The sequence below is a fragment of the Coniophora puteana genome, assembly GCF_000271625.1.
Source record: "Coniophora puteana RWD-64-598 SS2 unplaced genomic scaffold CONPUscaffold_17, whole genome shotgun sequence".
In the NCBI taxonomy this organism is placed as follows: Eukaryota; Fungi; Basidiomycota; class Agaricomycetes; order Boletales; family Coniophoraceae; genus Coniophora; species Coniophora puteana.
The window spans coordinates 1,050,436-1,075,745 of record NW_006913069.1 but is presented as its reverse complement, the minus strand read 5'-3'; the positions used below and the strand labels follow the sequence as shown (position 1 = coordinate 1,075,745).

Here is a 25,310-nt window from a genome sequence, read left to right as displayed (position 1 = left end):
AGGGATCTAAATACAGTGTCAGGCCTGCCATGGGCGATGTTTCTCTGTGTACTCACCTCCGTGACTTTCTCGGAAGGCGTCAGTGATGACTCCTTTGCCTTCCCGTATCCATGGATGGTCGAGCTGTGGACGACATACGACAGAGCAAGCATGGAGCTAGATGCGATCATCACTTCCCTTCGCACCAGCCAGAAGCTCCGTTACAGCGGGATCCACCTGCGGCTGCTTGCGCATGAGCACGCTGAGCGCCTCCACACCCCTTGTCCGAACGACAGTGCTCGACACGTCTCCGACCGACCTAACGAACGTGGGCTGCAGCTGTAGGAAGAATGGCTTGACATGCACGGGGATGCGCAAGAGCATCAATTGAAGCGCGCTGAGGATCGCTGTCTTGACGGTTGGAGGGCACGTCGCCGCCTGGGTCGCCACACGAATGACGGGACCGGTGAAGGGCACGACAAACGGCTTCATGGTGGCCTTATCCGTACGCTGGATGAGCTCGCCGATCGCGTAGGCTGCGTTCTCGCGCTGCTCGTTGTCGCCCGTTGTCAGACTTGCGATGATGATCGGCACGGTGGGGGCAACACCCTGCGGGAGACCGGCCAGGAACGTTCTTTCCAGGACCACCAGTGCTATTGATGGCGGCGGAGGGGCTCGACGAGGGGCTCGACTTTATCTTTCGGAAAGGACTTGACTAACGCGTCAAAGGACTTCCAGGCGGCAGCGTGGAAATCAACCACAGAGTCGTCGAACGGGGAGATAAGTTGACGGACCCAGCCGACGCGGTAGAGTGACGAATCCAGCTTGGAGACCTCGCGACGTTGCGAATATGTTGCATGCACCGATACGTCTCTTCAGATATTCATGTTTCGCCCTACAAAGCATTAATATGTAAACGGACGACCTTAAGTCTGACACACACCATCCAAGCAAGAGGAGCATCAGGGTGTACAACTCTTCGGCGCCCTCGATATATTCTAGAAGAGAAGTAAGAGCCTCTTCAACGACCTCAACAACTTCCTCGCCTTTCTCTTCCTCGAGAACCTTGGCAAGGGCGTTCAACTTGAATACGACGGTTAGACGCTTGCGAAGTGCGTTGCCAGCCACATAACGAGGGATGTCAAATCACGTGCGTGAACGCGGTCATCGGGGTCGCAATGAGGGTAGGAATGAGAACGGCGAACCGTAGACCCCCGAACCTGTGCATGGTGAACTAGCCATATGCGCTCCACCACGAGTCTTAGTGATTCGACGCACCGACACAACCTCCTTGAGTGCCTGAAGTGCTGTGCCAGAGCTTTTGCCTGGCTGCCGCAGCGCCTCCAACAGCGTTGGGATAGTTTGGTTGATTGCTCTCCCGCCCAGATGCTCTTGAAGGGTGTCAAACGCTTTGGCGGCGGTTGTGCTAACAGAAGCGTCATTGTCCACAACTGACGAACGCACGATGGAGACAACAGAGGACCCCCGTACCCCGCCCTGGCTGCCGGTTGAATTCTCCCTGCCGCGTTGTTAGCATCTGCGGGGAAAGCGTGAGAGCACACGTAAACGTACATGACATCGCACAACATCAGGCAAACACCTGTACAAGTGCGCGAGTTTGACGATGTCGACATGGTCTTGAGAATTATGGTATCGCCAAGGATCTTTTCTCCGAGCTTGCGTGTCAACTCCGTGGTCGTGCGCATCGCAGTCTGAGTAAGTTGGTGTCAATACGTAGCTAATAACGGGTCAAAGCAACATGACTCACCTCCCGCTGCTCAAACTCGTTGCTAGAGCTAAATCTGACGACCCGACCAACAAGTTCACGCAGAATCTCGCGAACTACTCAACACCCAATCAGCAAAGTGCTGCACGAAAAGGGTGAATAATGATTATAATCTCACCCGCCCGTGGTGTTTTATGAACAAGTGCCTTCCAGATGTGGATCGACGACTGGCGCACGACATTGACAATATCCTGCCTGGCGAGATAGAGAGCAGAAAGGATGCGATCACGACACCCGGCAAGCACCCTAATGAGAACGCGTCTGGACGATTCAGCGTGTGCAGCGAGAGGTTAGAACTGCTTCGCCACCCTTGTCTCCTCGATCTCCTTCTTTCCGCTGGTACCAGATACCTTGAAGAGAAGATCTCCAACGAGTGTGATGGACGATTGCTGTAGGGGAGGTGTAGGAGCGTAACCAGCATAGTCTGGCGTGCAGAGAAATACTCACCCGAATGCGCTACCCAAACATGCCAGCCTCCAGCTCAGGAACCAGCAAGTCGAATGGCATTGCTCGAGTAGTTTGTGGCCACCATTCCCCCAGCGCACATAGCCGCCTCTCGGATGAACTCCTCCTGGTCGGATAGACCTCCGAGAATGGGAGCGATGATCTTGGGCAAGTGCGGCTGGAATCGCGTTCCGAACGTTGCAGGCAAGAACACAAGCAGCGACATGAAACCCTCTTTGACGGTGCTCAACGGCGACTGTGCGTTCGCGATGATGTCGGGGAGCAGAACCTCTCGACGTTCCATGCCCAGGCGCGAGGGCTGCACTGGGACCTTGAGCAGCGCCTTGCCTGTTGACGCCTGATGCGTCGGTCTTGTGCGTCCGTAGAAGACCTGGTACGAGGTTGGGGAAGTAGACCTCGCCGAGTCGCTAAACGAGGGTGCCGAGGGTCTTTGCCGCTGTTGCGCAAGCTTCTGGGACCGGATCGACGAGAACGACGTGGACCATCGGCAAGAGGGTGTTAAGTTAGGGGACGAAGTTCTTTGAGTCCGTCAGCGAAGCAAGATTACCAACAACCTGATCAGCCTTCTTCTTGGTATCGACACCACGCTCGATGATAGGGGAGACGAGCGCAAGGGAAGAGTGGTCAGCGCAGGCACAGGCTCTCCGAGGCGCTCGAACCACGCAGCCGCGAGCTCGAGGCCGGGGCGCCAGTACGCAAGCTCGAACGCGGGTTTTACGGTGGCATTGTGAGCGGTGTCTTCCGGTGTAGCATCGGCGGGCCAAGATCGTAGACATGCGTGGACGCGTTGGGCCATGTGAAGTCGACCATCCAGTTGGCGGTCGCGGTGAGAACGGGGAGCCAGTCCTGCAGGACCTGGCTCTGCTCCGCCACACGTGAGGGTGACGCAGAGGCGGCGCGGTAGAAGTATTCCGCGAACACGAGCCGGTGCAGCTGCTGCCAGATGAGGAGCTCGTTGATCTCGCCAGGCCGCGCGGACGCGCCAGAGGGCGAGGACATCTTGCCCTACCGTGCGCTGCCCGCAGGCCAGCCCTGTTGCACTTGCACGCGTGCGAGAGAGATGGAGAGGAAGCGGATGTAGGTTCCTGGGGCGGAGCGGGCGAGGAGGTCGTCGGTGTTGGACCAGAGGGTCCAGTGTAAACTGTGCCAGAAGTAAATATTTCGAGGTGGAATTTGCCGTACTATAACGAGTGAAGGCGGTAAGAAGGGGAGTGATGGAGGAGTGGTGAGCTTACCCAGCCGTTGTTAACGAGATCAGACTGCAGGGAGCAGACGGTCAGTATATGCTTTACGCATGAGTAAATAATCGTGGTGGAAGTGTACCTCCTGCGATGGATAGTCGCCTGCCTCGTTCACTGCAGTCGCATCGAATGCCGCGAAAGGACGATCTATCTCTGCAGCTCCTGCGCTCTGCTGTCCTGCGTGTTGGTGATGTCCGCGAACCCTCCTTCCTCCCAGCACGCATCTCATACGTTCGCTGGATGAGAAAATACAGTCCCCGCGCTTGGTAGCGTATCGTTTCCTGATAACGAGTAATCAACCGTGAAGGAGAAGGAATATGACTGTAATGACGAAGGGCGGAGTGTGTACCCGTGCGTGCCGGGACCGTCGCATGTGAAGTTGAAGGCATCTCCACCGACTGAGGCAAAGAGCGTGGTATTGACCAATGTGTGCTCGACCCGGGCCTGGACATCGTCGCTTTCACTTAAAGTACCCGACGAACGGAGCTTCGAACTTCTGCGAACCATCGCACCAGGGGAAGTCGAGGAATACGTCCAGTGGCCTCGTTCGAGGAGTGGCGCATCGATGGTGATGCCAGTCACAGATGCTACTTCGCCCAGCGGACGTATGAAGGGTAACGTTGGCACCGTTCCAGCCGAACGTGTCAACGTGCCACTCCACAGTTCGAGTATCTGCGCTTTCTCTTGCAGACAAAACCTCCGTCATGTTCTCCGCCATTCCGTCCTGACCAAAGAAGACGAGCCCGGCATAGCCGAGGTTTACGCGATTCGGGTGGCGATGAGCCAATAATAAATAATTGTCCCAAATCTTGTACATCGGTTGTAGCCCGGTTCTAAGCGCTTGTGAGGCCTTACAACCGCTTGCAACCGGAAGGCTCAGAGCAGTGCTTATAACCTGATCCAAGAGAAGAGTCGTAATTAAAAGTAGGTTGCAAGGGGGTTACAACCCGTTGCAACTCGGTTAGAATGGCCTGCAATTGAGTAAAACGCGCTTAATGGTTGCTGGAGGGGTTGCAAGCAGCTAGCAACTCGCTTCAATGACGTTTAAACCATTTTTGAACTTTACGGTTGCAACCCAAAATCGATTTTTCCGACACACTGCTCGGGCTCGGGGTCGGAATGACTCCGGGCCGCATCTTCCGGCACAGTGAGATCATGGAAACATCGGTTGGAAGACGCAAGGCGCGAGCTGGAAATGAGGCCTAGTCCTCTGCGGAACCTAAAAAGAGCATGGGTGAGCGGTAACCTAGACGTTATAGCGTCAGGCACATAACCGAAATGACATAGCTCGACCCTCTTTGTCTCCAACTTGCTATACACCGCGACGTCAACAGACCTGCAGACGCTCTTCTCAGACCTTGCTCCTGTCCTCTCTGCATCTATTGTCACCGAATAGGGCATTGGCTTCTGAAAGGGCGCAGGCTATGTCGCCTTGTCAGCGCGTGAAGGAGCACAAGTCGCGCTTGACTCGGTAAACTAGAGGGTTACATGGGCGGATAAAAAGGGTTGGTACAGATGTCATTACAGTAATATCAGCTACGATATTCAGAACCATTCTACCTACGTCACGCATCTATTCAGTACATTTCTGTTTGCTTCTTCTACCCGGTCTTTTCATTGTTCTGCCATACGCCAGAGCTATATGGATCGTAATATGTCTGATCAATGGCCCTCTCGGGGACGCGACGCCTCATTTTGAAGGAGAAAACCGACGGCGCTGCAAAGACGCCGCCAGCTTTCTCGGGAGGGCGGGTAGTCCATCTGTAAATCGTCGAGGTTGAAGTCGTTCTCTTCGACTTCTTCACCCTCTGTACGACGGCCGTCTCCTCTATTCTCATTCTGCCTCGGGTTCGTCGTGGTGTTTGCGTCATCTTCTGCAACCGCATCATACCCATGGCCAGGGCCGGAGGACGGGCCAGCACCTGGGGTTTGCAAAAAGAATTCGGAGGGCCACACCGAGGGATGGTTTGGGATATGTGGGGGGGGCGACGAAGAGCTAGCAACATGCGCAGAAGGAGGCGATTCGATGCGAGCAACAGAGCGAGCACGAACGTTAAGATCACCCCTTTCCGAGAGTCCGGCTTGAAGTTTTGCCTGGGTCAAACGCGGTTAGCATGGTGGCTATTAAGTGAAATGCAGAACATCAAGCTTCATGCGCACCTCTTCCTCAAATTCGGCTTCCTTCCACCATTTGTTCCCTCCAATTTCGAGACCCGGCCAGAACTCCTCCCACTCGCTTGGATGCTCGTCTAGCCATTCCCGTGTGAGCTCGAAACCATTTTCCCATGGTTTTCTGGCTCCATCTTGCGAGACGACGTCGAACCAAGGTAGGGTCGTGTTCGTCTGGGGAGAGTAGAACCGCGACACGATGTACACAGCGTCTCTCTGTTCAGTTCGCCCGTCAGAGCGGAAATTATGTAATTTAACTGACTCAACTCACGGTCTCTTCGTCCCAGTCCTCGGGGGGGAAGTAGTTATGGTCCCAGCACTGGGACAGAGCGGCGCGAATACGGAAGTCGGCTATCATCGCCACCTGAGTGATTTCTGTAGGCGTTCGAGGGCAGCCCGTTGGGGTGTTAAACCTAGGGTAATATTGCGGCAATTTATCTGATGAGGTGGAAGGCGGCATGATCGGGAGTAATGAGGAACGGGAAATGGAGGACGCCCGAAGGGGGACGACTTATACGACGACGGAGGATGGTGAACCTATGTAGAAGTAGTGCTCAGCACGGTACGATAACTCAGTTCGCGCTGATATCAGACGCGTATAATCGCTGCCTCAAAGTACTCATGCGTCGGAACGCGCCTCTCAAGACCTTACGAACGCGCGTATGTTGTGTGGCGCTTACCCCCAACCCACCTCCGCGTCAAGCTCGCCGATCTTGTCAGCGTTCACCAGTGCCTCGACATCAAGTACGGCAAGCGTATCCATGTTCTCCCCTTCGACGACTCGATCGTTGTGTGGCGCTTACCCCCAACCCACCTGAGAGAAATTTCGAACGCGAAGGACGACGCGGAGAGTAGACTCAGAGAAGGAGAAAAGCTGATACAGCAAGGCAGAAGCGAAAGCTATGCTTTGCTGTGTGGATGATACCAGCGACGACAAGTACGGTGTTCGAGATGGTGGTGTAACGGAGAAGGGAAAGCCGTGGGAATCTGTAGAGCGCTAAACAAATAGTAAATCGCGATTGCATAGCCACCGACGGGCGGCTATTACTTCCACCGGCGGCGGACTATGTCGCAGTCCGCGCGCTGAGCTTACGTAATCCTGGCAAGGTCGCGCGCAACAACCTCCGCGTCAAGCTCGCCGATCTCGTCAGCGTTCACCAGTGCTTCGACATCAAGTACGGCAAGCGTATCCATGTTCTCCCCTTCGACGACTCGATCGAGGGCCTCAGCGGCAATATCTTTGATGTCTACCTCAAGCCCTACTTCCTCGAAGGTGAGCGCGTTTCCGAGCCGATTGGACGAGCCGATGCTAATTTGTGGTGTAGCATACTGTCCAGTGCGCAAAGGCGATACTTTCCTTGTTCGTGGTGGCATGCGGACGGCGGAGTTCAAGGTCATCGAGACCGATCCCGCTGAGTTCTGTATTGTTGCCCAGGACCCCGTTATTCACACTGGTACGCGCGATCGCGTCCAAATTTTTATTTCCCACTTTTTGCTGATATCGACTTTTCAGAGGGCGACCCAGTAAAGCGCGAAGATGAGGAGGCTAACCTCGCCGATGTGGGTTACGACGATATCGGTGGCTGCCGCAAGCGGATGGCCCAGATTCGCGAGCTCGTCGAGCTTCCCCTCCGCCATCCTCAGCTCTTCAAGTCAATTGGTATCAAGCCCCTACAAGGTATCCTCATGTACGGCCCGCCAGGTACCGGTAAGACACTGATGACTCGAGCCGTCGCGAACGAGACCGGCGCGTTCTTCTTCCTAATCAACGGCCCGGAGATCATGAGCAAGATGGCGGGTGAGAGTGAAAGTAGCTTGCGGAAGGCGTTTGAGGAGGCGGAGAAGAACTCGCCGGCTAGCATCTTCATTGACGAAATTGATTCGATCGCACCCAAGCGTGAAAAGGTGCGCGAATCGTTACTTCAGCCGCGGACCGTGCTCACTATATGCGTAGACGAACGGAAAAGTCGAGCGTCGTGTCGTCTCGCAGCTGCTCACCCTCATGGATGGTCTCAAGGCCCGCTCAAACGTCGTCGTCGTGGCTGCCGCCAACCGTCCGAACTCCATCGACCCTGCCCTCCGTCGCTTCGGTCGCTTCGACCGTGAAGTCGACATCGGTATCCCGGACCCCACTGGCCGTCTCGAGATTCTCCGTATCCACACGAAGAACATGAAGCTTGCCGACAACGTTGACCTCGAGCAGATTGCTGCCGATACCCACGGCTACGTCGGCTCTGATGTTGCTGCCCTTTGCTCGGAAGCTGCCATGCAGCAGATCCGTGAGAAGATGGACCTTATCGACCTGGACGAGGACACCATCGACGCGGAAGTGCTCGACTCGCTCGGTGTTACGATGGAGAACTTCTGGTTCGCACTTGGCACGTCCAACCCGTCCGCGCTCCGCGAGACCGTCGTCGGGGTGGTCTCGAGAAGGTCAAGCCCGAGCTCCAGGAGACCGTGCAATACCCCGTCGACCACCCCGAAAAGTTCCTCAAGTATGGTATGGCGCCGTCGAAGGGTGTTTTGTTCTACGGTCCCCCAGGTACGGGTAAGACGCTGTTGGCGAAAGCTATCGCCAATGAGTGCAATGCCAACTTCATCAGCATCAAGGTAAGTAGCCCATTAACCCCGCTTATATCACTCGCTGATGAAGTATATGTTTTAGGGCCCTGAACTCCTCACCATGTGGTTCGGTGAATCCGAGGCCAATGTCCGTGACGTTTTCGACAAGGCTCGCGCCGCCGCACCATGCGTGATGTTCTTCGATGAGTTGGACTCGATCGATAAGGCCCGTGGCGGCTCGTCGGGTGACGCGGGCGGCGCGGGCGACCGTGTGCTCAACCATATCCTGACAGAGATGGACGGCATGAACTCGAAGAAGAACGTGTTTATTATTGGCGCAACTAACTGTCCCGACCAGATCGACTCAGCCCTCCTCCGTCCGGGCCGTCTGGACCAGTTGATCTACATCCCGTTGCCGGACGACAGCTCGCGCCTGCAGATCCTCAAAGCGTGCCTCAAGAAGTCGCCGATAGCGCCCGAGGTGAACCTGGAGTTCCTCGCGAAGCAGACGCATGGCTTCTCGGGTGCAGATCTGACAGAGGTCTGCCAGCGTGCAGCGAAGCTCGCGATCCGGGAGAGTATCGAGTCGGACATCCGGCGGCAGCGTGAGAAACGCGAGAAAGAGGAGGCAGTCGAGGGCGGGGATACGAAGATGGAAGAGGACGTTGAGGAGGAGGACCCCGTGCCCGAAATCACGAGGGAGCACTTCGAAGTCCCCCATCTCGACCTCTTGGTCATTGGGACTAGGTGCACATTCACTTTGTAGTAGATAGGATGCTTTATTGACTTGGTCATTGGGACTAGTGCTTTCATGCTTACCGCCGGCATTTGTTGAGATCCTCCACCACCTAGCCTTGTGGCCTCGGCCACTTGTACGCTTACTACGCTTTGACGCTCCTACGCTCCGCTCCGTTCCACCTACCTCCGGCCCCGTCCGAAGTTCCGGAGCTATTTAGGAGTTTAGAGTACCGCCCCCTGTTGTGTCCACAACACGGACACTTGATATACCTTATACAGCCCACGCGTAACAAGGAATAATCTTCAAAGAGAAATGTCACATTCAAAGAAGCTGGTGTATGATACAACTTTGGGACCATGCAAAGAGAAGATTATGAATCGTGCAGTCTAATCATCAGCCGCCGTACATCACTCATGCGTTATACCGCCGCTTAAGCGTACAAGTCGTCGTCCTGCGTGTCGTCCGCGAAGCCCGCGTTGCCCGACGGAGCGGGGGCATTGCCGCAGGCGCCAGGCTGACCCTCGCCCTCGAGGAAGCGGAAGTTGTTGCCGAATCCACGGGATTGTTGTAGGTTATGGAGAAAAAAACCCCTGTCAACACCACGCACCACAACCTCACAGCAAATGAAAATAGACATACCTGCGAGAACATTTCGTACCGCCTGATATCCTGATCCAACACCGACCGTCTCGCATACTTCATCGCCTCGGATGCGAAACGCTCAGTATATAAACAACTCCAGCAATCTTCGGATCCTGATCATGCTACTGATAACCATCTGCTGTCACGGAGGTAGTACAGTGCTGCTGTCAAGCGTCTGCATGGTCTGCACAAAGTCCGAATGTTGTCGGGAGTAATGCTTGAAGAGAAACATAAGAGGTCCGAGGTAACTCCAGACGTGGAGCAAACTCCGAAATCTTCGGAGGGTCCGGAGGTGCGCGGACCTGGCTCTAAGTGTGGAAAGGAGAGAGAGAAGGAAAGAGAAAAGAAAGAAAAGAATAGGTATAAGCACCACCTCTTTTTATATGTTGCCGGTGTTTGCATGCCCTTCGAAGAACTGATACAGCTCGCCCTTTGATGAAGAGGACGACTAAACAGAACCATAAACACCAGATAGGATCGGAGGCCACGGAGGTTACCAATTCGCTGCAGGTGAGGTATAGCTCTGGCCATCCTCCTTCATCCAGCGGAGCGGAGAGGGTCGGCGTAGACGGCGTCTCCGAGCTGGGAGAAGGCATGAGGGTACTATGGAGGGTTGCAATATCGGAGACGAGGATGCTGCATGGACGTCTGAATCCGAGGCTGTCTATACGCTCTTTGCCTTAGGCTTCGGGCCAGGGCACGTAAATCATCGCCAGAAGATGGTGCATGGCAACAAATCTTATCCCATCTTCGGATCGATCCTTACGGCTGATTTTACATTGAAGTAATGGTCAGGGGATTCTCGGCAACCGAAAATCACAACCCACCTACTGTACTACCACACCGTGTTCTTTACATGTCTCGGTTCTCTTTACCATAGCACGATGAACCAAACAGATTTTGTTCTTCTCCCTCGAGACGCTTTCAGACGACGATTTTCCCGATAACGGAACTCCGAGAGATGGAGTGAAAGAAGCTGCGATCTGGTGGCAGATGAGTCGGGACGCATTAATCCGGTGAATTGTTGTGCTGGTGCCTCGGACTTGAACTCGAGGCTTTCTAGTGTTCCAAACATGAGTAATTATCATTGGTACTACATATGACTCACCCGAACGTGGATTTCTGAAGGTCTTTCCGTCAATGCATCGGCGTGCGGTCCAGACTTGATCATCTTGAGGATAACGACTCCTCGAAGTATACGACTATCAAACTTTAGATGTAGCCATTAGGGAATTGGACGGTCTGATGATCATTATGTATGTCTTCAGCTACTACTCGTATTTTTCGTTGGCCTATATATTGGCGAATTCGTGAGGGACAGGGCTTAGCATCTGGGAGTGGGTAATGCTAGGCTATTGCTCACAAATTTAAGGGCTTACTCCGACATGTTGGCCGGTGGCTGTACCCCCATCGCGATTTACCATATCAATGTATCGCGCGGGTTCCCACGCCTTTCCTTTCTGACCATCTCACCACCACCCTCCCCTACCCCGCTCATCGTCCCTGGCGTCCCTCGCCCGCCCTGCCCTCCACTGGAAGGAGATCATCAATTTATGGACGGAAGCAGTGTAAAGTGCGAATGACGACGGATCGGTGGCGTTGCTCGAGTACGTAGTATCCTTACACCTCTTCACGAACCAAGCTAATCGCTACTTTGCATTACACTGAAAGCCTCCTTCAAAAACTAGCTCATGACCTACGCACGACCGTCTCCTCATACACATCCATTCTCTCCACCCTCAGCGCCCTCCTTCCGCGTGGCATCGAGCCACAAGTGCTCACCGCGCTCCTTGCCGCGTTATCGTCGGCGTTCCGGCACCTCCTTGTGCGATCACGCGGGTGGGTTGGAACACCCGCGGACAATGCTCTTTGAGACGTGGACAGCGATACACGAGGCGCTCGTGCGGTGCGGCTAGGAGACGGGGAGAGCGGTCGCCGAGGAGTGGGCGGGTGCAGTGCGCAGGACGAAGACTGCTGCGGTGACGATGATGGTTAAATGCGCCCGGCTGAAGACACGGCTGCGTGGGTTGTTGTCGATGGGTGCAAGGTTCGTTTTAGCTTTCCTTTGCCTTTAGGTTGGAGGAAGTTGACCCCGGGCTGTAGAGCGCCTCGCGAACTCTCCACGTTGCTGCTTCATCGACTGTCAGCCCTATCCTAGACTATTTTACGGACGTTGCAACGAGCTCAGGAGAATATGCGGAAGCGGTTCTGGCGCTACTTCGCAGGCACATTACTGCGCTCGTATTTCACTATAAAGATCCGGAGCAATTTACACCTCTCGCGAACGCGCTCGTCACACATCTCGGCGCGCATGTTTCGTCAATCGCGTCTACCGACGCGAGCATCGACGGAGGAGATCAAGAGAAGGGGAGGTTGAAGCGAATGCTACTGGTGTGCGGCGTTGCATGTTCAGTCAGGCAAGGAACTAGAATGAGGTGCGTCGACCCTCCTGTTAAGCGTATATGTTCATTGACGTCGCTCTATAAAGCGGAATAACTCAGCACCCTCCTCACGCACCTCCCCGCTCTCCCTCTAATCCCTGCACTTCAGTCCACCCTCCTGCAACACACTTGAGCCCTTGTCTTCGCCTCATACTCAAACCCACAATCTCAGCGTCATCCGCCTCTGCCTTTCGCGCCTTTCTCGCCTGCGCCCTTTCCGTGCCCGCGCTCGGCGTGCCTCTCCTCAGCACCCTCTGACCTCGGCTACGCGCGCTTCAAACTCCTCGCCCGCCTACTGCTTACCCAGCACAACCCCGTGCTCCTGTCTTCGTCCTCGGAGATGGAAGTGCTCACGATGCAGAGGCTCCTCCGCTCGCTGCACAGGCGAAAAAGCTCGGCGAGGTGAACGTCGTCTGGCGGAGGGGCATTTGACGAGGCGTTTGACGCGTGGGCGAGCGAGAGGATTGGGAGGGTCGCCGGGCTATGGAACCGGGATCGGGATGGGAGGAGCGTGGTCGGTGGGGAGAGGCAGAGAGAGAGGGAGAGGAAAACGCCGTTCGCGAGCTGAGCAACGTCCCGGGTATGATCGAGTATGCGCCTTTGGCGGGCGGGCCGCTCGTCGCTCTTGTGGATGATTTGCTTGACTTGGGCAGCGCGGAGGAGGAGTAGGCGCTGACGTGGGCGAACATAGGTGTGGTTTTGGGTATGGCGATGCGGGCGCTTGGGCGTTGGGTGGAACTGGGGCTGGAAGCAGGTGCGCGATGGGGGCCCGAACAGTCTAGGTTGCGGTTCGTTTGCTTGACCACCCTCAATCTCTTTCTTGCTGTCTCATTGACTGCTCTACGGCGGCTGCGACGTTGTTTTCTGCGACCGGTTTCACCATCGGTCACTCCATCTTCGATCCATCCCTCCCGTTCGTCCGACGCGTTCTCTATGCACTCTACATCACCGTACTTTCAGGATGCTCCTATTTCCTCGGGATTATTGCAGCCCGCGATGCTCGTGATAGCGATGCAGACCTCCGGGTGGACAGTCGAGGACACGCACCTGCAGCGTGACTCCTTCGGTTGGCCTGCTTATCCCCTAACTTCTGACTTGCCGCCTCTAAAAAGGACGTTATGGGACGCCCTAGATCTTATGGTTGATCTGCGCAACATAGGATGGGTTCCCGGTGGGAAGCCGCGTGCTGATATGAACTGCTCGAAGACCACGAGGACTACATTCTTGTCCACGGTGTTTTTGCGGACTCTCATTTACGCCACAGCCTTCGACGTCGCCGTGACACTGCTACGTTATCTCCGCCCTGATGGTCTCCCTCCCGGCAGCACTATCTCCGACGACTCTCAGTCCCCTGTCATTTCATACCTGCATGCTGCCCGATTGACGCATGTCTCTCTCTCTTTGCGGGGTTCGCGTTCATGTTGCTCCTATATTCTTGTATTGCGTTTTTCGCCGTCCTCCTCCTCCGGCATGTTCCGGATCAGTGGCCGCCCTTGTTCGACGCACCCTGACGTTCGACGTCACTACGCGAGCTTTGGGGAAGGAGATGGCACCAGCTCTTCCGAGAGCTATTCATCTCACTGGGGACACGGCCTACTAACAGGTTATTCTGGCGCCCGATGGGTATACTCGGCACGTTTTCAGTCTCAGCAGCGCTGCATGATGTACGCCTGCGCGGGATGGGCGAGGGAGTCGATCCGAGGATGACATATAGGTTATTTGTGTTCAATGGGCTTGCGGTGACTACAGAGGTAGAGTGGAAGGAGAGGATGAGGAGAGACATTAGCGGCTGTGCTGGATGGGTTTGAACAGCTGTTATTTTCACTAGTAGTGGCGTTTTCTTATGGACGTGTGTGTTAAGGCGGGTCTGCTGGAGACGAGCCAGGTGCAAAAGGTCTCCGATACTTTATTGCGTACTTACCTCTGAGGGAACCCGAGAGTCTCCGCATGTATGTGTCTTGGTTCGGATGCATCGTAGAATCCCATAATCATGAGATGTTGAGAACGCGGATGTATTACATGACAGTCAGCTCGTACAAACCAAGAAATCAATGTTACCGGTTACACTGTAGCCCCGAGTGAGCTTGGTCAATTCGTCGTTTATTTTTCTCCGTAATCTCTGGGTCCAGTTCTTCATCCTCTGGGATGTTTTCCGCAGCGCTAACGGCACCCAGAGCATAGTGGAGTGCCCGCTGATATCGCCTTATGTTGAGCGTCATCTGCGCCGCGTTCCCCAAAGAAATAACAAGCTGCTTCCTCGCGCCGCGTATGTCTTCCCTGTACGCCCCATCTGTATGCACGTCCAACGAAACCAGAGCCGTGGCAAGCTCAGCCGCGCTCGTAAATGCGGCGCAGGAGTAGTGATAATCGGCGTCGGTTTTGCTTATTGCTACTCGCTGGCGACCCTTGTCTAGTCGAGCACGAAGACGCGCCTGAGCCATCGTGATGACCCTGTGGATGATTTCTGGGTGTGTGATTTGCCGGATATGATCAAGAGACGTTGAGGGGGAGAGCCCAATTGGTGCTTTGTGCAGCTTCTGGATACCATCCAGCGCTTTACGCTGAGCGAGAATGACTAGCAAGCGAACGAGAGCGGTGGGCCCCAGGATGCTTTCGGGACCTACCACTGCAGGCTCTTTAGCCACATCTGCAAAGTAGATTGTAGGCGGGCGGAAGATCTCGTGTCTGTTTTCTAAAGAGTCAAGCATGTCCCTCCCGGCGACGCATTCTCCGACGGGTTTGACGGTTCGAGAAGCCACATAGGCGACGTGGAGGAGAGACTCAACCTGCACATTGGTGACACCACATGATTCAGCCGCATACGTGAGTGTGGTGATCACCCGGAGTATGCTGATCCGAGACGTTCCTGTGGGATAAAAGAATTGTGAATCCAGTGTATGGGTTGATTGTGTGAAGTAACTTACCACGATAACTGGGAACATTTTCAAATTCTTTCTCATCAGGCGGTTTCATTTCACCATAATCTTTCTTGACCGTCGCAAAGTAGCTATACGAATCCATCGCTACCATCAGTAATATGATCTGACCTGATCACTGAGTCCTTGCCTCTGAAGTTCTATCAGATCCTCCTCTTGGAGACGCATCCATACCTCAGTAAGCTTTTCCACCCAGTCCTGACAAGATGTCAGGATCGACAGTGACCGTAACATGGATTTCCACTCCTGCAATCTGAATGCCTTGTCCATCGGCGTTACAACACCGGGTACTATGTGCCTAGGCCATTGAAACAGCAAAGACAACACTTCGCAAGCTATCGAGCTCGTCCGGCTTTCGGGGTAGCATGGTTGTCGGTCGAGGATCGCACAATCCAGGAGAAGGTCGACGATATCCGGTTTCCTCCCGAGAATACCATAACAGTACTCCTGTGTCGGAGGAGGGTGTGTGGAAAGGAGGTCATGTGCTGTACACATGGCACTACCCCGAGTCAACTCATAGAGTCTTTGGCAATACCTGCTGGAGATACTTGAGGGTATCTATGGATGCAGTAAAAACGAGCCATAGTCGTAGAAGACTTTGCGGCACTCACGTCTTCTTTGTCCATGAACATTTGACTTTGCCACGTTGTCTCCGGGTCGTTCATCTGGGAGATCGCAAATCCAGGTCCGTCAAGCGTGTAGAGACAGACTCCTTCTATGACGTCGGCAGCGGTGGAAGCCGGGACATTGGCTGCTAGAAAAGAGTCCGATGCAAGGGTTTGCAAAGTGTTGACGGCTAGCTGGCGCATGAGCCACAACCGATGTTGCAGATTCTATGGTAAAGTGCTTTATCGGCTAATATGAGCGCTGGAAGCCAACCACCATGCTCACCCGTAAGCACAGGCCCACAATATCCTCCTGCAACATACTGCTGAGCAAACTCTGGCGCTCCGACACATCTCCGGACCGCATCAAGTGAGAAAGACCTTCCAGTGCATGATGTTGTGCGATATACCGTGCGTTCGGTACATCTGGAGTCGACCACTCCTCTCGTGCGACCGCCATCATTGTTCTTACCAGTCCCGCTTTAAGGCATGAATTGGCAAAGGAGCTGAATTGTGGTTTGTGACCCTCATCGTTGACAAGCTTCCCACTGTCAGCGAATTCTTGTTGGATTTTCCCCTTTCGGGACTTGTGAGTTCCATAGCAGCGAAAAGAGGTACTGAACATAGGACACACTGCAAAGTTCTGCACAAAGATCGCATCTTCGTGCGGATCGGCTAGCCTCTCAAAGAGTCTCTTGAGATTGTCAGATCGCAAAGGTTCGGGTGCGTGCAACGTAGCGTCCATGTCATAGGCATATAGTCCATCCATGATTAGACGAGATTGACACAAGATCAGAAAACGCTGACCCCCAATTGGTGCGGCGCGCGATGGGTGTTTGTGAGAGGAGGCAATCAGCCGAACTGCGTCAAGTCGAACTTTGCACAGCCACTTCACAGCCTCTTTTCCATTACTTTATTATCAATAATTCCTCATGCTCACCAGGTGAAGTTGAACAAACGCATGAGCATGAATCATCCAAGCATGATATGAGTACAAAACTTTCTCTGATCGACAGCTAACGAAACCAACATCTCATGTGAGTGCTGAGTACTATGAGGCGCGAATACGCGGCCTGGTAGCCGGCCATCTGTTCCTCGAAGTCGATCTGGGCGATGCCGGCCCTCGGCGCCCTGAATGGTATCTTCGGAGACTTTTTTGAGGCATTGGAGCTCTGCGAAGAGCTTGAAAAGGGATGCGAACGCTTGTGTCCTAAATGACGAGTAGGTGGCTAGTTAGGGAAGGCGACTGTGAAACGAGGATGGACGTACGAAGCCTGCGCGTTGGAGCCCTGCAGCATGATCTCGCTTTGCGTCAGCATCCGCGTTGATCCGACGACGGCTCGCACTCGAGTCCGAGACTGGCGACATCGTCATATCTTGGGACGACCTCGAGCCTCTCCCGTCGCTCGCCATATGCGAGCTCGCTGTTTCATACACATCCGAGTCATCAAGCGGCCCCGTCTGTTGCGACGGCGCGATCGCCGACTCGACAACGGGGAGACTAGTCATCGGTCGGGGATTGGGCGACGGGAATACAATTCGGTACAGGCTAGGCTCAGCCCACATGTCCGCGTCCTTGGTGGATGAGGACTTGCTTCATCTACAGGACGACGAAACCGCTTAAGTTCTGTAGCGATGATCGAGAAAAGTGGCCGTGATGCGGGATCGCGAGCCCAGCAGCGAGATTAACACCCTCAGAGCCTCAGTGCTCTGCCTCTGATGCTTATTGTTGTCTATATTGCAATGTAGAGAGTTTGCGAGACGCTCTACAGGCCGACGTCAGTTTCCTCCAAACCAAAGGCAGAGAAAAGCTAGAACGAACCTTGCACTCCTTGCCAACGATCCACGCAGCTGCATTTCCCACCCCGCGCATATCTCTAACCATAATTCTCACCGCGGCTGCTCTCGCGGCACCCTTCATCCTGCGTACCGCACCCGTCCACACCTCGGCGACCGCTCTCCTCGTCTCCGAACAGCACCGCACGAGGACGCCGCGCATGGCTGTCCACGTCTCAATGATCATCGTCCGCGGGCGTTCCGACTCACAGTGCGAGCGAGGGTACAAGGAGGCGTCAAATCATTGATAATAACGCAGCGAGGAGCGCGTGAGAGCTTGTGGCTCGAGGCCGCGTGGAAAGAGGGCGGTGAGTGTGGAGAGAATGGATGTGAAGGAGGGGGGAGGGTCGTGCGCAGGTCGTGAGCTAGTTATTGGAGGAGGCTTTACGAGTCATCAGCTTGGTCCGGAAAGAAGTGCAGGGATACTGCGTACTCGAGAAATGCTCTCAACCCATCGTCATCGGCGCTTTTAACTGATTCTGTCCATAGGTCGATGATCTCCTTCCGTTTATGCAATAAGCAGCGGAATGGAGAGCGCGAGTCCATCCGCTCGTTTTGCAAAGTGGGTAAATGCAATAGCGTTGTTTCCAGTCTTGCAGGGCGACGTATAAGTGGCTTTCATTGTCCTGTGATATGCGGGCGCGTCAGATCAGAAAGGTGGAAGGACGGAAAGTAGAGTACGTACTCCGATGTCCATGTTGAACTTGGATAGATCGAGGGCCGTAGGCGCGTGTACGCTTTTCAGCTGGTCCGCGCGCGATTGGTGCTAAGCGTAGAGGATTAAAGTGATTCAGAAAAATGTACTAGATGACAAGGCATATATGCACCTTGAAGCGATTCATCTGAACCGGCACGTCGTCAACCTCCATTTCCATATCCGAGTCCGAATCCATAGCGGTGTTGTGGTGGTTTTCGGCGAGATGAGCTTCAGTCAAAATTCGAGAACGAGTTCACCCGCAATTTTTGAAGAGGAAGGAGTGAGGTTTTGGCCTGGGCCAAAGTTTTGGAAAGGGGGAACGTCAAGCGGCAACTTTTGATACTTTTGCCGAAGCGTTGTTTGGATCCAAAGCTCTTAGTAAACAACTTTCTGAATTGGGTATTTAACCCCTATTGTCTACGGACATCATCCGAGGTATCAGACTTGGGCAAAAGTCGGGGCACCTTTCTTATCTGAGTGCACACCCATCCTCTTCACTCTCCTCATTTACGATTACATCTGACATGAGGAGGAATTGACTCGGAAAATCATATCCTAGGCTTCAACGTAGGCTACCGGTTACCTTGGCACCATGCCTCATGTACACAAGTTGCACCATCGGATACTACAACTCGACACGCCCTGCTAAAGAAAGCTCAGAGCCCGAGGGTGTCGTATATCCTCAGATAACACACGCTTAACATAGCCCTTGTTGCCTCCTGACGTCGAACTTATGCAAACCACCAGAGTTCTCCCGTCTCAGCGTCAGACCGAATCGAAAGACACCACATAGGCTGAGCCTCCGCCCCACATCCAACCTAACCTCTCAAGCGCTCTTCGCCATTACCCTCCTCCTACTCCCCCAGTCCACTCACCCTCCCAGCATGTCTCAAACCTACCTCTTCCCCGGATCACATACTTGAAAACCGGCTTCACCACATGTGCTTCGGTCACCCACCCCTCTCTCGCCTGCGTACCCCTAACAGGCGACGCCTCGGCGTGCACAAGGCCTTCTTCCTCCCGCACGAGCTCGTCTCCCCACCCGCATCCTCGGATCCTTCGTACCTAGAGGCAGGAACTACGCCCGACGGCACGCCAGCACCAAGCACCGCGTGGCAGGCGCGCTATCCGAAGGGCGGCGTCAACCGGCGCTCGGACCGCGAGGCTCGAGCGTGTCTATACCGCGGGGCCGCCGGAGTTTGCAAAGGCGCTGGAAGGGGCACGGGAGGCGCGCGTAGGCTACAGGGTGCTGCTGGATGCGGAGCGGGAGTGGGTGAGAGGCGAGAAGATGCCGGGGATGTGTTAATTCATATCACCGAGGCTGACCGTTCTGCAAAGACGGTGGGGAGGGCTAGTCTCCGAGCAGACCTTGATACGTGCTCAGCCAGAGGGCTTCGCTCGCTGCGCAGGAGGCTTGCTCTACGTGTTTAGATTATATACAGATTACGTGGTATCACCGAGGTTTTGCAGTCGCTTCGTAAAATAGGTCAGCATCCTCTAGCTACTTCTTAGCACACATCACCGATGTGATAGTCTTAGCCTTGAATGATGAACGTGAGTCCCTGCGCACATGACGCGAGCTTGAGAACAAGCGTTCCACGGATACTGAGGTAGCGGGTATGGCAAGGAAATCGCGTGCCATGAGCGCGATGACAGGAAACTCGGTGCTATGTTCCTATACCTCCCGCCTGGCAAAACACAAAAACAGACTGTCCGCCGTGCCTCCCCGCTCCATTGTGAACCCAGACTACGGAGTGCCAATAGGCTGCGGCACATTTATACGGCCAAAGGCACGCTGGGTGACGGTGGCAGAGCGTATGAGATTGAGCGACATCGGCCAGGCAAACGACACGTCTCATTCTCGTAAAGCAAACGCGTGGACTTTGCTGATATGAGAAACCGCAGGGGAAGTGCAATTATGGGTAGATGGGCAACTCGGCATAAACGTTGACGGCCTCATCCTTCGCGAGACCGCAGATTCACGGACCAAGGGCATACACTTCTCGACGTCCTTTGGAGGTGAGAAATCCAGCTCGAGTAGTCTTTTCTGCAGGTTTTGAATGCACGATACAGGTCATGGGCATCAATGGGCCTTGCCCAAGGATTTGAGAGTGTAGTTCTCCGATTTCTCTGAGGCAGTAGTAATCGAGTAGCGAGGTATGTTCACAGCGATGTACACACTATACAGCACATGCATTCTTTCGTAAGTTATGCAGACTGCCTTTAGTGTCTGTGATCATTATGAACCTGGTATGCAGTTTCAAGTGGCGATAACCCTAGTAGGAAACCTATCTTTCTAGCCCGTGACCTGCCTCCGTCTCTCCGGATACCTCCTAAGATGTGACGCCCGGTACACACCTTGCATAGCAACTGGCTTTATACGCTATAAAGGTTGGAGAAAACAGCTAGTGATACTTGAACATGGCCGACGCCTTCGGTAGTCGGCTCGATACAAGTGTTCGGTTCCCATACCAAGAAGTGGTGCGATTGAGGAGCACCTCGAATGTCGAAAGCCCACCGCACAGCTGCTCATAGAATTGTGCGAGGTGCTGCAGATGCGTCTCGCTGCGCAGCGTGATCACCAGCGTGCTCAACGAAGGGAGATCAGCAACATCGAAAATGTGCGGCCTGTCAAACGACGGATCGCGGTACGAGAACCCGAAGACGCGGACCTTGGGAAGCGAGAACGGTTGGGACGATATGATGAACTGGTCCGTGTACAAAAACACGTCCTGCAAGCTCGGGAACCTCCTCTCGCTCAGATCCCCCACGTCCATCACCGGCGACTTGGTCAGAACGAGCGACTCGAGATGCATCTGCCTACATACATGCCCATCCGCGGTGGTCCGCTGCTGGCACACTCCCAGGCTCTCTGTGCCAGGTGACTCAACACCCCCGCCCCTCGCCTTTCTGTGGGACCACTCATCCGCCCCAACAGTGCATTTACTCCCCCCAGCTCCTTCGATGCCCTCACTTGATTCATTTCCTGCCGCATCACCAGCTGACCTAGTCTCCCTTGGCAGACCTACTGTGATTCACCGTCAGAGTAGACACCACCGTCAGAATAGACAACTCGCTTTTGTGCCCGTTTCCTTGGCAAATCATTCAAACTAAATTCATGGTAATTACGAGAACATGTTGTATTTTATGCCTGTACATGCGATTGGCGAGGGAATGTCTGGATGTGAAGCTGCAAGCCTCAAAGCATGAAAAACAGGGTGTTGTAAAATTTTTCTTAGCTTCGGCGGATAACCAGCTGTGAACATGCGACACAGTGTGGATGATAGAGCTATTATATGTTTTAAGGACATCTTTACCCTTCGTTGAAACAATTTTGGGCGCTGCAAAAGGCGACAACTCTCAATATGTCGGAACGATGACAGAGTGTCCTCTCGAGCCTTGCCATAATCTTATAGCCGCTGTAACGGCGAATTCGGCTCAGCGATAACGCGCTGACTTTCCTTTTTGAGACCAGCTATGGTGGACGGCCTGCCTAATATGGATTATCGCCACCCGCGCGGACTGTCTATTCTGACGGTATTCGGCCTAAAACACTGATTCGTGCATTAATGTGCACATGCACCCTATGCTTGCGTCACTCAGCGATTTTTTGTAAGGTAGATCGCATACCAAGGACATCTCAAACCTAAATTTAAGCAAGTTGGGCGAAGGAAAAATATTCCACACGCGTTGCACAAAAGTCTGTCTATTCTGACGGTGAATCACAGTAATACCGCAATTTATGATAGTCGATAAATTGACTGATGGTATAAGGTCTGCTCCAACGCAAGGGCCCTTTGGTGGAGAACACCCGGGAAATGGGAAAGGCGGCATATGCCGCCGTGGCGGCGCGGCGGCGCGGCGGCGCGGCGGCAGTGGCGGTGCACATACCTTCAACTGGACCGGATCTACGCGGATCCTTTACTCCTTCGACGAGCCACCGTACGGACGGCTCGCCGCCGTAGAAGTGGCATATGACGAAGAAATACAGACTACGAACATAATCCGTGCGCCGAACCTTGGTGTTGAGAGCGGCGTTCAAGAGCATTTCCGGTGGCATGGTACAGAGTTACAAGCCTTTGAGAGGTGAAGGGGTCCGTTCGGGAGATGCCGAGCGCGTTGCTGATCTTTTGACAGCATTTGTGATGTGATGACGCGGCATGCTGATGCGTTGCGAGCGCTTACGCGCGGAGGATGACTGCGTTGACAGGTGACATCATAAGTCTCCGACTTATCCGATCTGCCAGAGTGCGACACGAACTACAACACGAACACAATGGAATTTGCATATCTCTCGTATATAAGACTATTGAAGGCATGAGATCCATATTTGAGGAATTCCAATGATTGCAGAACTTTACTAGCGAAGGAGCAGTGCAAACATACGAGTGATTCATCGAGTCATCTAGCTTGAAGGTGTTGTGGGCAAGCAAGTGCGAGATGCGCAATGCAAGCGTACGATACGCCCGATAAGCTTCTTGACCCATCTCCTCCTGCAAGTCCATATACGAGGGCGAGATGGATCGTGCTCAACGAAAACCGGCACGCTCTGACGACGACAAACTCGATGCTCTTCTCATGTTTATTCAAGGTGAACTTGGCTGGACTGTCTCGCATGCCATGTATCACTACTTTCGCCGGAGAGGAGACAAATCAGACGATCTACCAAAGCGAAGAACAAGACATCAGAAAATGCTAATCAGTCTGCTCAACGGCAGACAGACATACGGATTTGGGGAGATCCTGGACCAAATGTGGCAGACCTCACAGCAGATCTGTTCTGCATCAGTCGACGTGGACTGTCAGCCCAAACTTGCATCGGTTCAGGCTGCAACACCAGCATTCCGACTCCTTGCTGTTGATCTTGTATCAAGGAGGGTATGGGAAGAGGGCGGCCAGATGGGCAAGAAAGAAACAGGTCTTCATCTTAGGGCATCGGGAACTGCGAAGCCGCAACGAGCGTTAGGGCCACTCATCTCCTGGAATACTACTGTAGGCGACTTTAGCATGAAAAAGCTTCAAGATATCTCGGAGGAAAACGCACCTGTGATGTGGTATATCCTACATGCATACATCAATAAAGATTTTGGTCGAACAGGTGCCATGCCAGTTATCCGGCAGCGGCGACCACAAACTCTGGTAAGCGTAAATTCATGTTGTAAACAACCTACTGAGCGAGTTCCACACTCTAACAGTCTTCCTCTTGTCCTGACCGTTGGTGCAGAGGGACCATAGGTAGACTGCAACCCGGAACCCTAGGTCGATGGTCTTGCAGTATATAACGACCTTCTCGGCTCCCAAAATGGTCCAGGCGATATCCGGGAAGCTGTAGCCCGTCAAACCATGGCTCAGCTCGTTGACGGTGAGTTGCACATTGGCTCGCTCGCATGAATGACGCTCGAAATGGTACTGATTGCGGTGTAGGCCGAGAACTTTGCAGACGCTCGCTTGCTCGGGACCCGGTGTAAGCGTGGCCGTTAATGCAATGACAGGAACGCGTGAGGGAAGGCGATTGCGGAGAGAGCCAATGTGTCGATACGCATCACGAAACGCGTTCCCCCACTCTGGTACGACGTGAACTTCATCAACGCCGTATGCGATGACGTTCTTGCGGAAGTCTTCATCGTCAAAAACGCTGTTGGATCCCTGGCTGACGAGTTTCTCTGGGCTCCAGATAGATACTCGCCACCGACACAGCCGAACCTCATCGACAAGGTCGCGGCCCTCTAGTCTGGTCTGCGCTATTGTCTGTGCATTCACAGCGACTGCCTCGATGCCCCGGGCTTGCATTTCTGCAGCCTGAGACTATAAGATAGGTGCCCCAATCCACCATAGTATCACACACTCACTTGCATTATGCCCAGCTCATTCAACGGCGTCACCATGATCACAGCCGGCTTGCTGGGGATGCGACCCACGCCCCAAACCGGCTGCATCCGCAAGGCCTCGAGAATGGGCAGCAACCCGTAGAAGACTGCTGTCTTCCCTCCTCCTGTCGGGATAACTACAAGCTACGAGATGCCCTGCAGTGTTCTTGCCCAGGCAGACACTTGAAACGAGCGCGGTCCATCTGCCCAGTCGGGGAAGCACCCAGTAGCAATTTGTTTGAGTAGTTCTTGACGCTCGAAAGATGTCCATGGTGTAGTGCTTGTCACAGCCGATGCATTACGGTGTAGCATAGATTAGATATTAGAGAATGCGGGGTATAGGAGAATGAATAGGCGTTGCCCTGACAGTACGCTGTCGGGACTTAGCAGATTTTCGCGCTCGGGCAAAATGCTTAGTCATTGATATTTGCATTGATGCTAACTCTGGGTCAGACGTATGACACTACACGCTGTGCCGCTCTGTGCCGGGCAGGTTCACATCAAAAAGCTATGCCTAATGGTACCGAATGGACCCCTTCCGCCAACAGCGCTTGCGTTGGATCAGCCTACAGCTGACCGACACCCTCGCCTCAACTCCCTGTTGTCATCAACATCCGCCCCGTCACCGCCCTTGGCCCCATCATGTGGCTCGGTGCCCATCCCACCCAAGTAGGGCTCAGACCCCAGCTGACTCCATGCCCTCGCCTTCGCGGACATGGCGGATGCATCGACAGCGTCAGCTTTCCCGATGCCTTCCCTCACTCAACCAATCTACTGTCCACCAGCTGACCCGAGGGACATACTCCATCAGGAAATCAACAGGCCGCTTTTCAGCGCTTTGACCGACTTTTTGACTATGAATGATCCTAAAAGAAAGCAAGGTTTCAAAAGGAGCGTAAAAGTAGATCCTTCTGCTTTATAACTGCTTTTCCCCCATTGGCGCCGCCTACTGTTTGCTTATTCTAGTTTAATCATACTTTTCACCCTGGCATAGTGTAGCGGTCACGGGAAAGCGTCTATTAAGCGTCCAAAAGCGACCTTCGAAGCCGCCTGATGTCAATATACAGTCGTAACAAGAAGCGGAAAGCAGAGTAAAAACGAGATAAATATAGCAGTCTAGACCGGCTGGCGGGAGAGGGAGACCAAGGGTAGATAGACGTAGTAATGCATGTGGGAGAGGAAAACGATGACTACAAATGAATAAGCAAAGATGGCTGCGTGAATACCCAGAGCGTAAAAAGATGACGATAACGGACTTGAAGCTTGAAGCTTGAAGCTTGAGGTACAGATCGAAGCAGAACACGGACAGCGAGGCGCGAGCGTTCGATTGAGACCAAGAATGGAG

General features: G+C 53.9%; 14 protein-coding genes across 14 annotated transcripts; 4 read left to right on the top strand and 10 right to left on the bottom strand.

The window, feature by feature from the left end:
• Positions 1–1,143: 1,143 nt before the first annotated feature.
• On the bottom strand, positions 1,144–2,637 carry CONPUDRAFT_66380 (uncharacterized protein; the record flags this gene model as incomplete). The annotated part of the gene is made up of 4 exons (XM_007776298.1): positions 1,144–1,405; positions 2,063–2,207; positions 2,255–2,528; positions 2,566–2,637. Coding segments are annotated over 4 exons (753 nt in total), but the record flags the coding sequence as incomplete, so codon positions are not given.
• Positions 2,638–5,133: 2,496 nt separating this feature from the next.
• On the bottom strand, positions 5,134–6,100 carry CONPUDRAFT_159504 (uncharacterized protein; the record flags this gene model as incomplete). The annotated part of the gene is made up of 3 exons (XM_007776575.1): positions 5,134–5,565; positions 5,632–5,856; positions 5,912–6,100. The coding sequence occupies 3 exons, from the start codon at positions 6,098–6,100 to the stop codon at positions 5,134–5,136; spliced, it is 846 nt and encodes a 281-aa protein (XP_007774765.1).
• A 442-nt stretch (positions 6,101–6,542) lies between these two features.
• On the top strand, positions 6,543–9,512 carry CONPUDRAFT_140215 (AAA-domain-containing protein; the record flags this gene model as incomplete). The annotated part of the gene is made up of 8 exons (XM_007776574.1): positions 6,543–6,629; positions 6,748–6,913; positions 6,966–7,094; positions 7,154–7,545; positions 7,595–8,050; positions 8,071–8,250; positions 8,306–8,914; positions 9,327–9,512. The coding sequence occupies 8 exons, from the start codon at positions 6,543–6,545 to the stop codon at positions 9,510–9,512; spliced, it is 2,205 nt and encodes a 734-aa protein (XP_007774764.1).
• A 450-nt stretch (positions 9,513–9,962) lies between these two features.
• CONPUDRAFT_159502 (uncharacterized protein) lies at positions 9,963–10,179 on the bottom strand (the record flags this gene model as incomplete). Its single annotated transcript, XM_007776573.1, has 2 exons — positions 9,963–10,031; positions 10,081–10,179. The coding sequence occupies 2 exons, from the start codon at positions 10,177–10,179 to the stop codon at positions 9,963–9,965; spliced, it is 168 nt and encodes a 55-aa protein (XP_007774763.1).
• Positions 10,180–11,579: 1,400 nt separating this feature from the next.
• Positions 11,580–12,157, top strand: CONPUDRAFT_159501 (uncharacterized protein; the record flags this gene model as incomplete). Its single annotated transcript, XM_007776572.1, has 3 exons — positions 11,580–11,630; positions 11,687–12,018; positions 12,085–12,157. The coding sequence occupies 3 exons, from the start codon at positions 11,580–11,582 to the stop codon at positions 12,155–12,157; spliced, it is 456 nt and encodes a 151-aa protein (XP_007774762.1).
• Positions 12,158–12,198: 41 nt separating this feature from the next.
• On the bottom strand, positions 12,199–13,807 carry CONPUDRAFT_159500 (uncharacterized protein; the record flags this gene model as incomplete). Its single annotated transcript, XM_007776571.1, has 3 exons — positions 12,199–12,288; positions 12,328–12,802; positions 13,626–13,807. 3 exons carry the CDS (start codon positions 13,805–13,807, stop codon positions 12,199–12,201), a joined length of 747 nt encoding a protein of 248 aa, XP_007774761.1.
• Positions 13,808–14,078: 271 nt separating this feature from the next.
• On the bottom strand, positions 14,079–16,190 carry CONPUDRAFT_132279 (uncharacterized protein; the record flags this gene model as incomplete). Its single annotated transcript, XM_007776570.1, has 4 exons — positions 14,079–14,956; positions 15,080–15,507; positions 15,558–15,793; positions 15,852–16,190. The coding sequence occupies 4 exons, from the start codon at positions 16,188–16,190 to the stop codon at positions 14,079–14,081; spliced, it is 1,881 nt and encodes a 626-aa protein (XP_007774760.1).
• A 1,108-nt stretch (positions 16,191–17,298) lies between these two features.
• CONPUDRAFT_159498 (uncharacterized protein) lies at positions 17,299–17,564 on the bottom strand (the record flags this gene model as incomplete). Its single annotated transcript, XM_007776569.1, has 2 exons — positions 17,299–17,331; positions 17,388–17,564. 2 exons carry the CDS (start codon positions 17,562–17,564, stop codon positions 17,299–17,301), a joined length of 210 nt encoding a protein of 69 aa, XP_007774759.1.
• A 78-nt stretch (positions 17,565–17,642) lies between these two features.
• CONPUDRAFT_159497 (uncharacterized protein) lies at positions 17,643–18,294 on the bottom strand (the record flags this gene model as incomplete). Its single annotated transcript, XM_007776568.1, has 3 exons — positions 17,643–17,783; positions 18,087–18,167; positions 18,229–18,294. The coding sequence occupies 3 exons, from the start codon at positions 18,292–18,294 to the stop codon at positions 17,643–17,645; spliced, it is 288 nt and encodes a 95-aa protein (XP_007774758.1).
• A 743-nt stretch (positions 18,295–19,037) lies between these two features.
• Positions 19,038–19,529, top strand: CONPUDRAFT_159496 (uncharacterized protein; the record flags this gene model as incomplete). The annotated part of the gene is made up of 1 exon (XM_007776567.1): positions 19,038–19,529. The coding sequence occupies one exon, from the start codon at positions 19,038–19,040 to the stop codon at positions 19,527–19,529; it is 492 nt and encodes a 163-aa protein (XP_007774757.1).
• Positions 19,530–19,599: 70 nt separating this feature from the next.
• Positions 19,600–19,770, bottom strand: CONPUDRAFT_66256 (uncharacterized protein; the record flags this gene model as incomplete). The annotated part of the gene is made up of 1 exon (XM_007776289.1): positions 19,600–19,770. A coding segment is annotated over one exon (171 nt), but the record flags the coding sequence as incomplete, so codon positions are not given.
• A 61-nt stretch (positions 19,771–19,831) lies between these two features.
• CONPUDRAFT_38821 (polysaccharide lyase family 14 protein) lies at positions 19,832–20,119 on the top strand (the record flags this gene model as incomplete). Its single annotated transcript, XM_007776258.1, has 2 exons — positions 19,832–19,961; positions 20,004–20,119. Coding segments are annotated over 2 exons (246 nt in total), but the record flags the coding sequence as incomplete, so codon positions are not given.
• A 384-nt stretch (positions 20,120–20,503) lies between these two features.
• Positions 20,504–22,158, bottom strand: CONPUDRAFT_159495 (uncharacterized protein; the record flags this gene model as incomplete). The annotated part of the gene is made up of 2 exons (XM_007776566.1): positions 20,504–21,126; positions 21,990–22,158. The coding sequence occupies 2 exons, from the start codon at positions 22,156–22,158 to the stop codon at positions 20,504–20,506; spliced, it is 792 nt and encodes a 263-aa protein (XP_007774756.1).
• Positions 22,159–23,208: 1,050 nt separating this feature from the next.
• Positions 23,209–24,682, bottom strand: CONPUDRAFT_159494 (uncharacterized protein; the record flags this gene model as incomplete). The annotated part of the gene is made up of 4 exons (XM_007776565.1): positions 23,209–23,234; positions 23,270–23,897; positions 23,948–24,109; positions 24,536–24,682. 4 exons carry the CDS (start codon positions 24,680–24,682, stop codon positions 23,209–23,211), a joined length of 963 nt encoding a protein of 320 aa, XP_007774755.1.
• Positions 24,683–25,310: the final 628 nt, after the last annotated feature.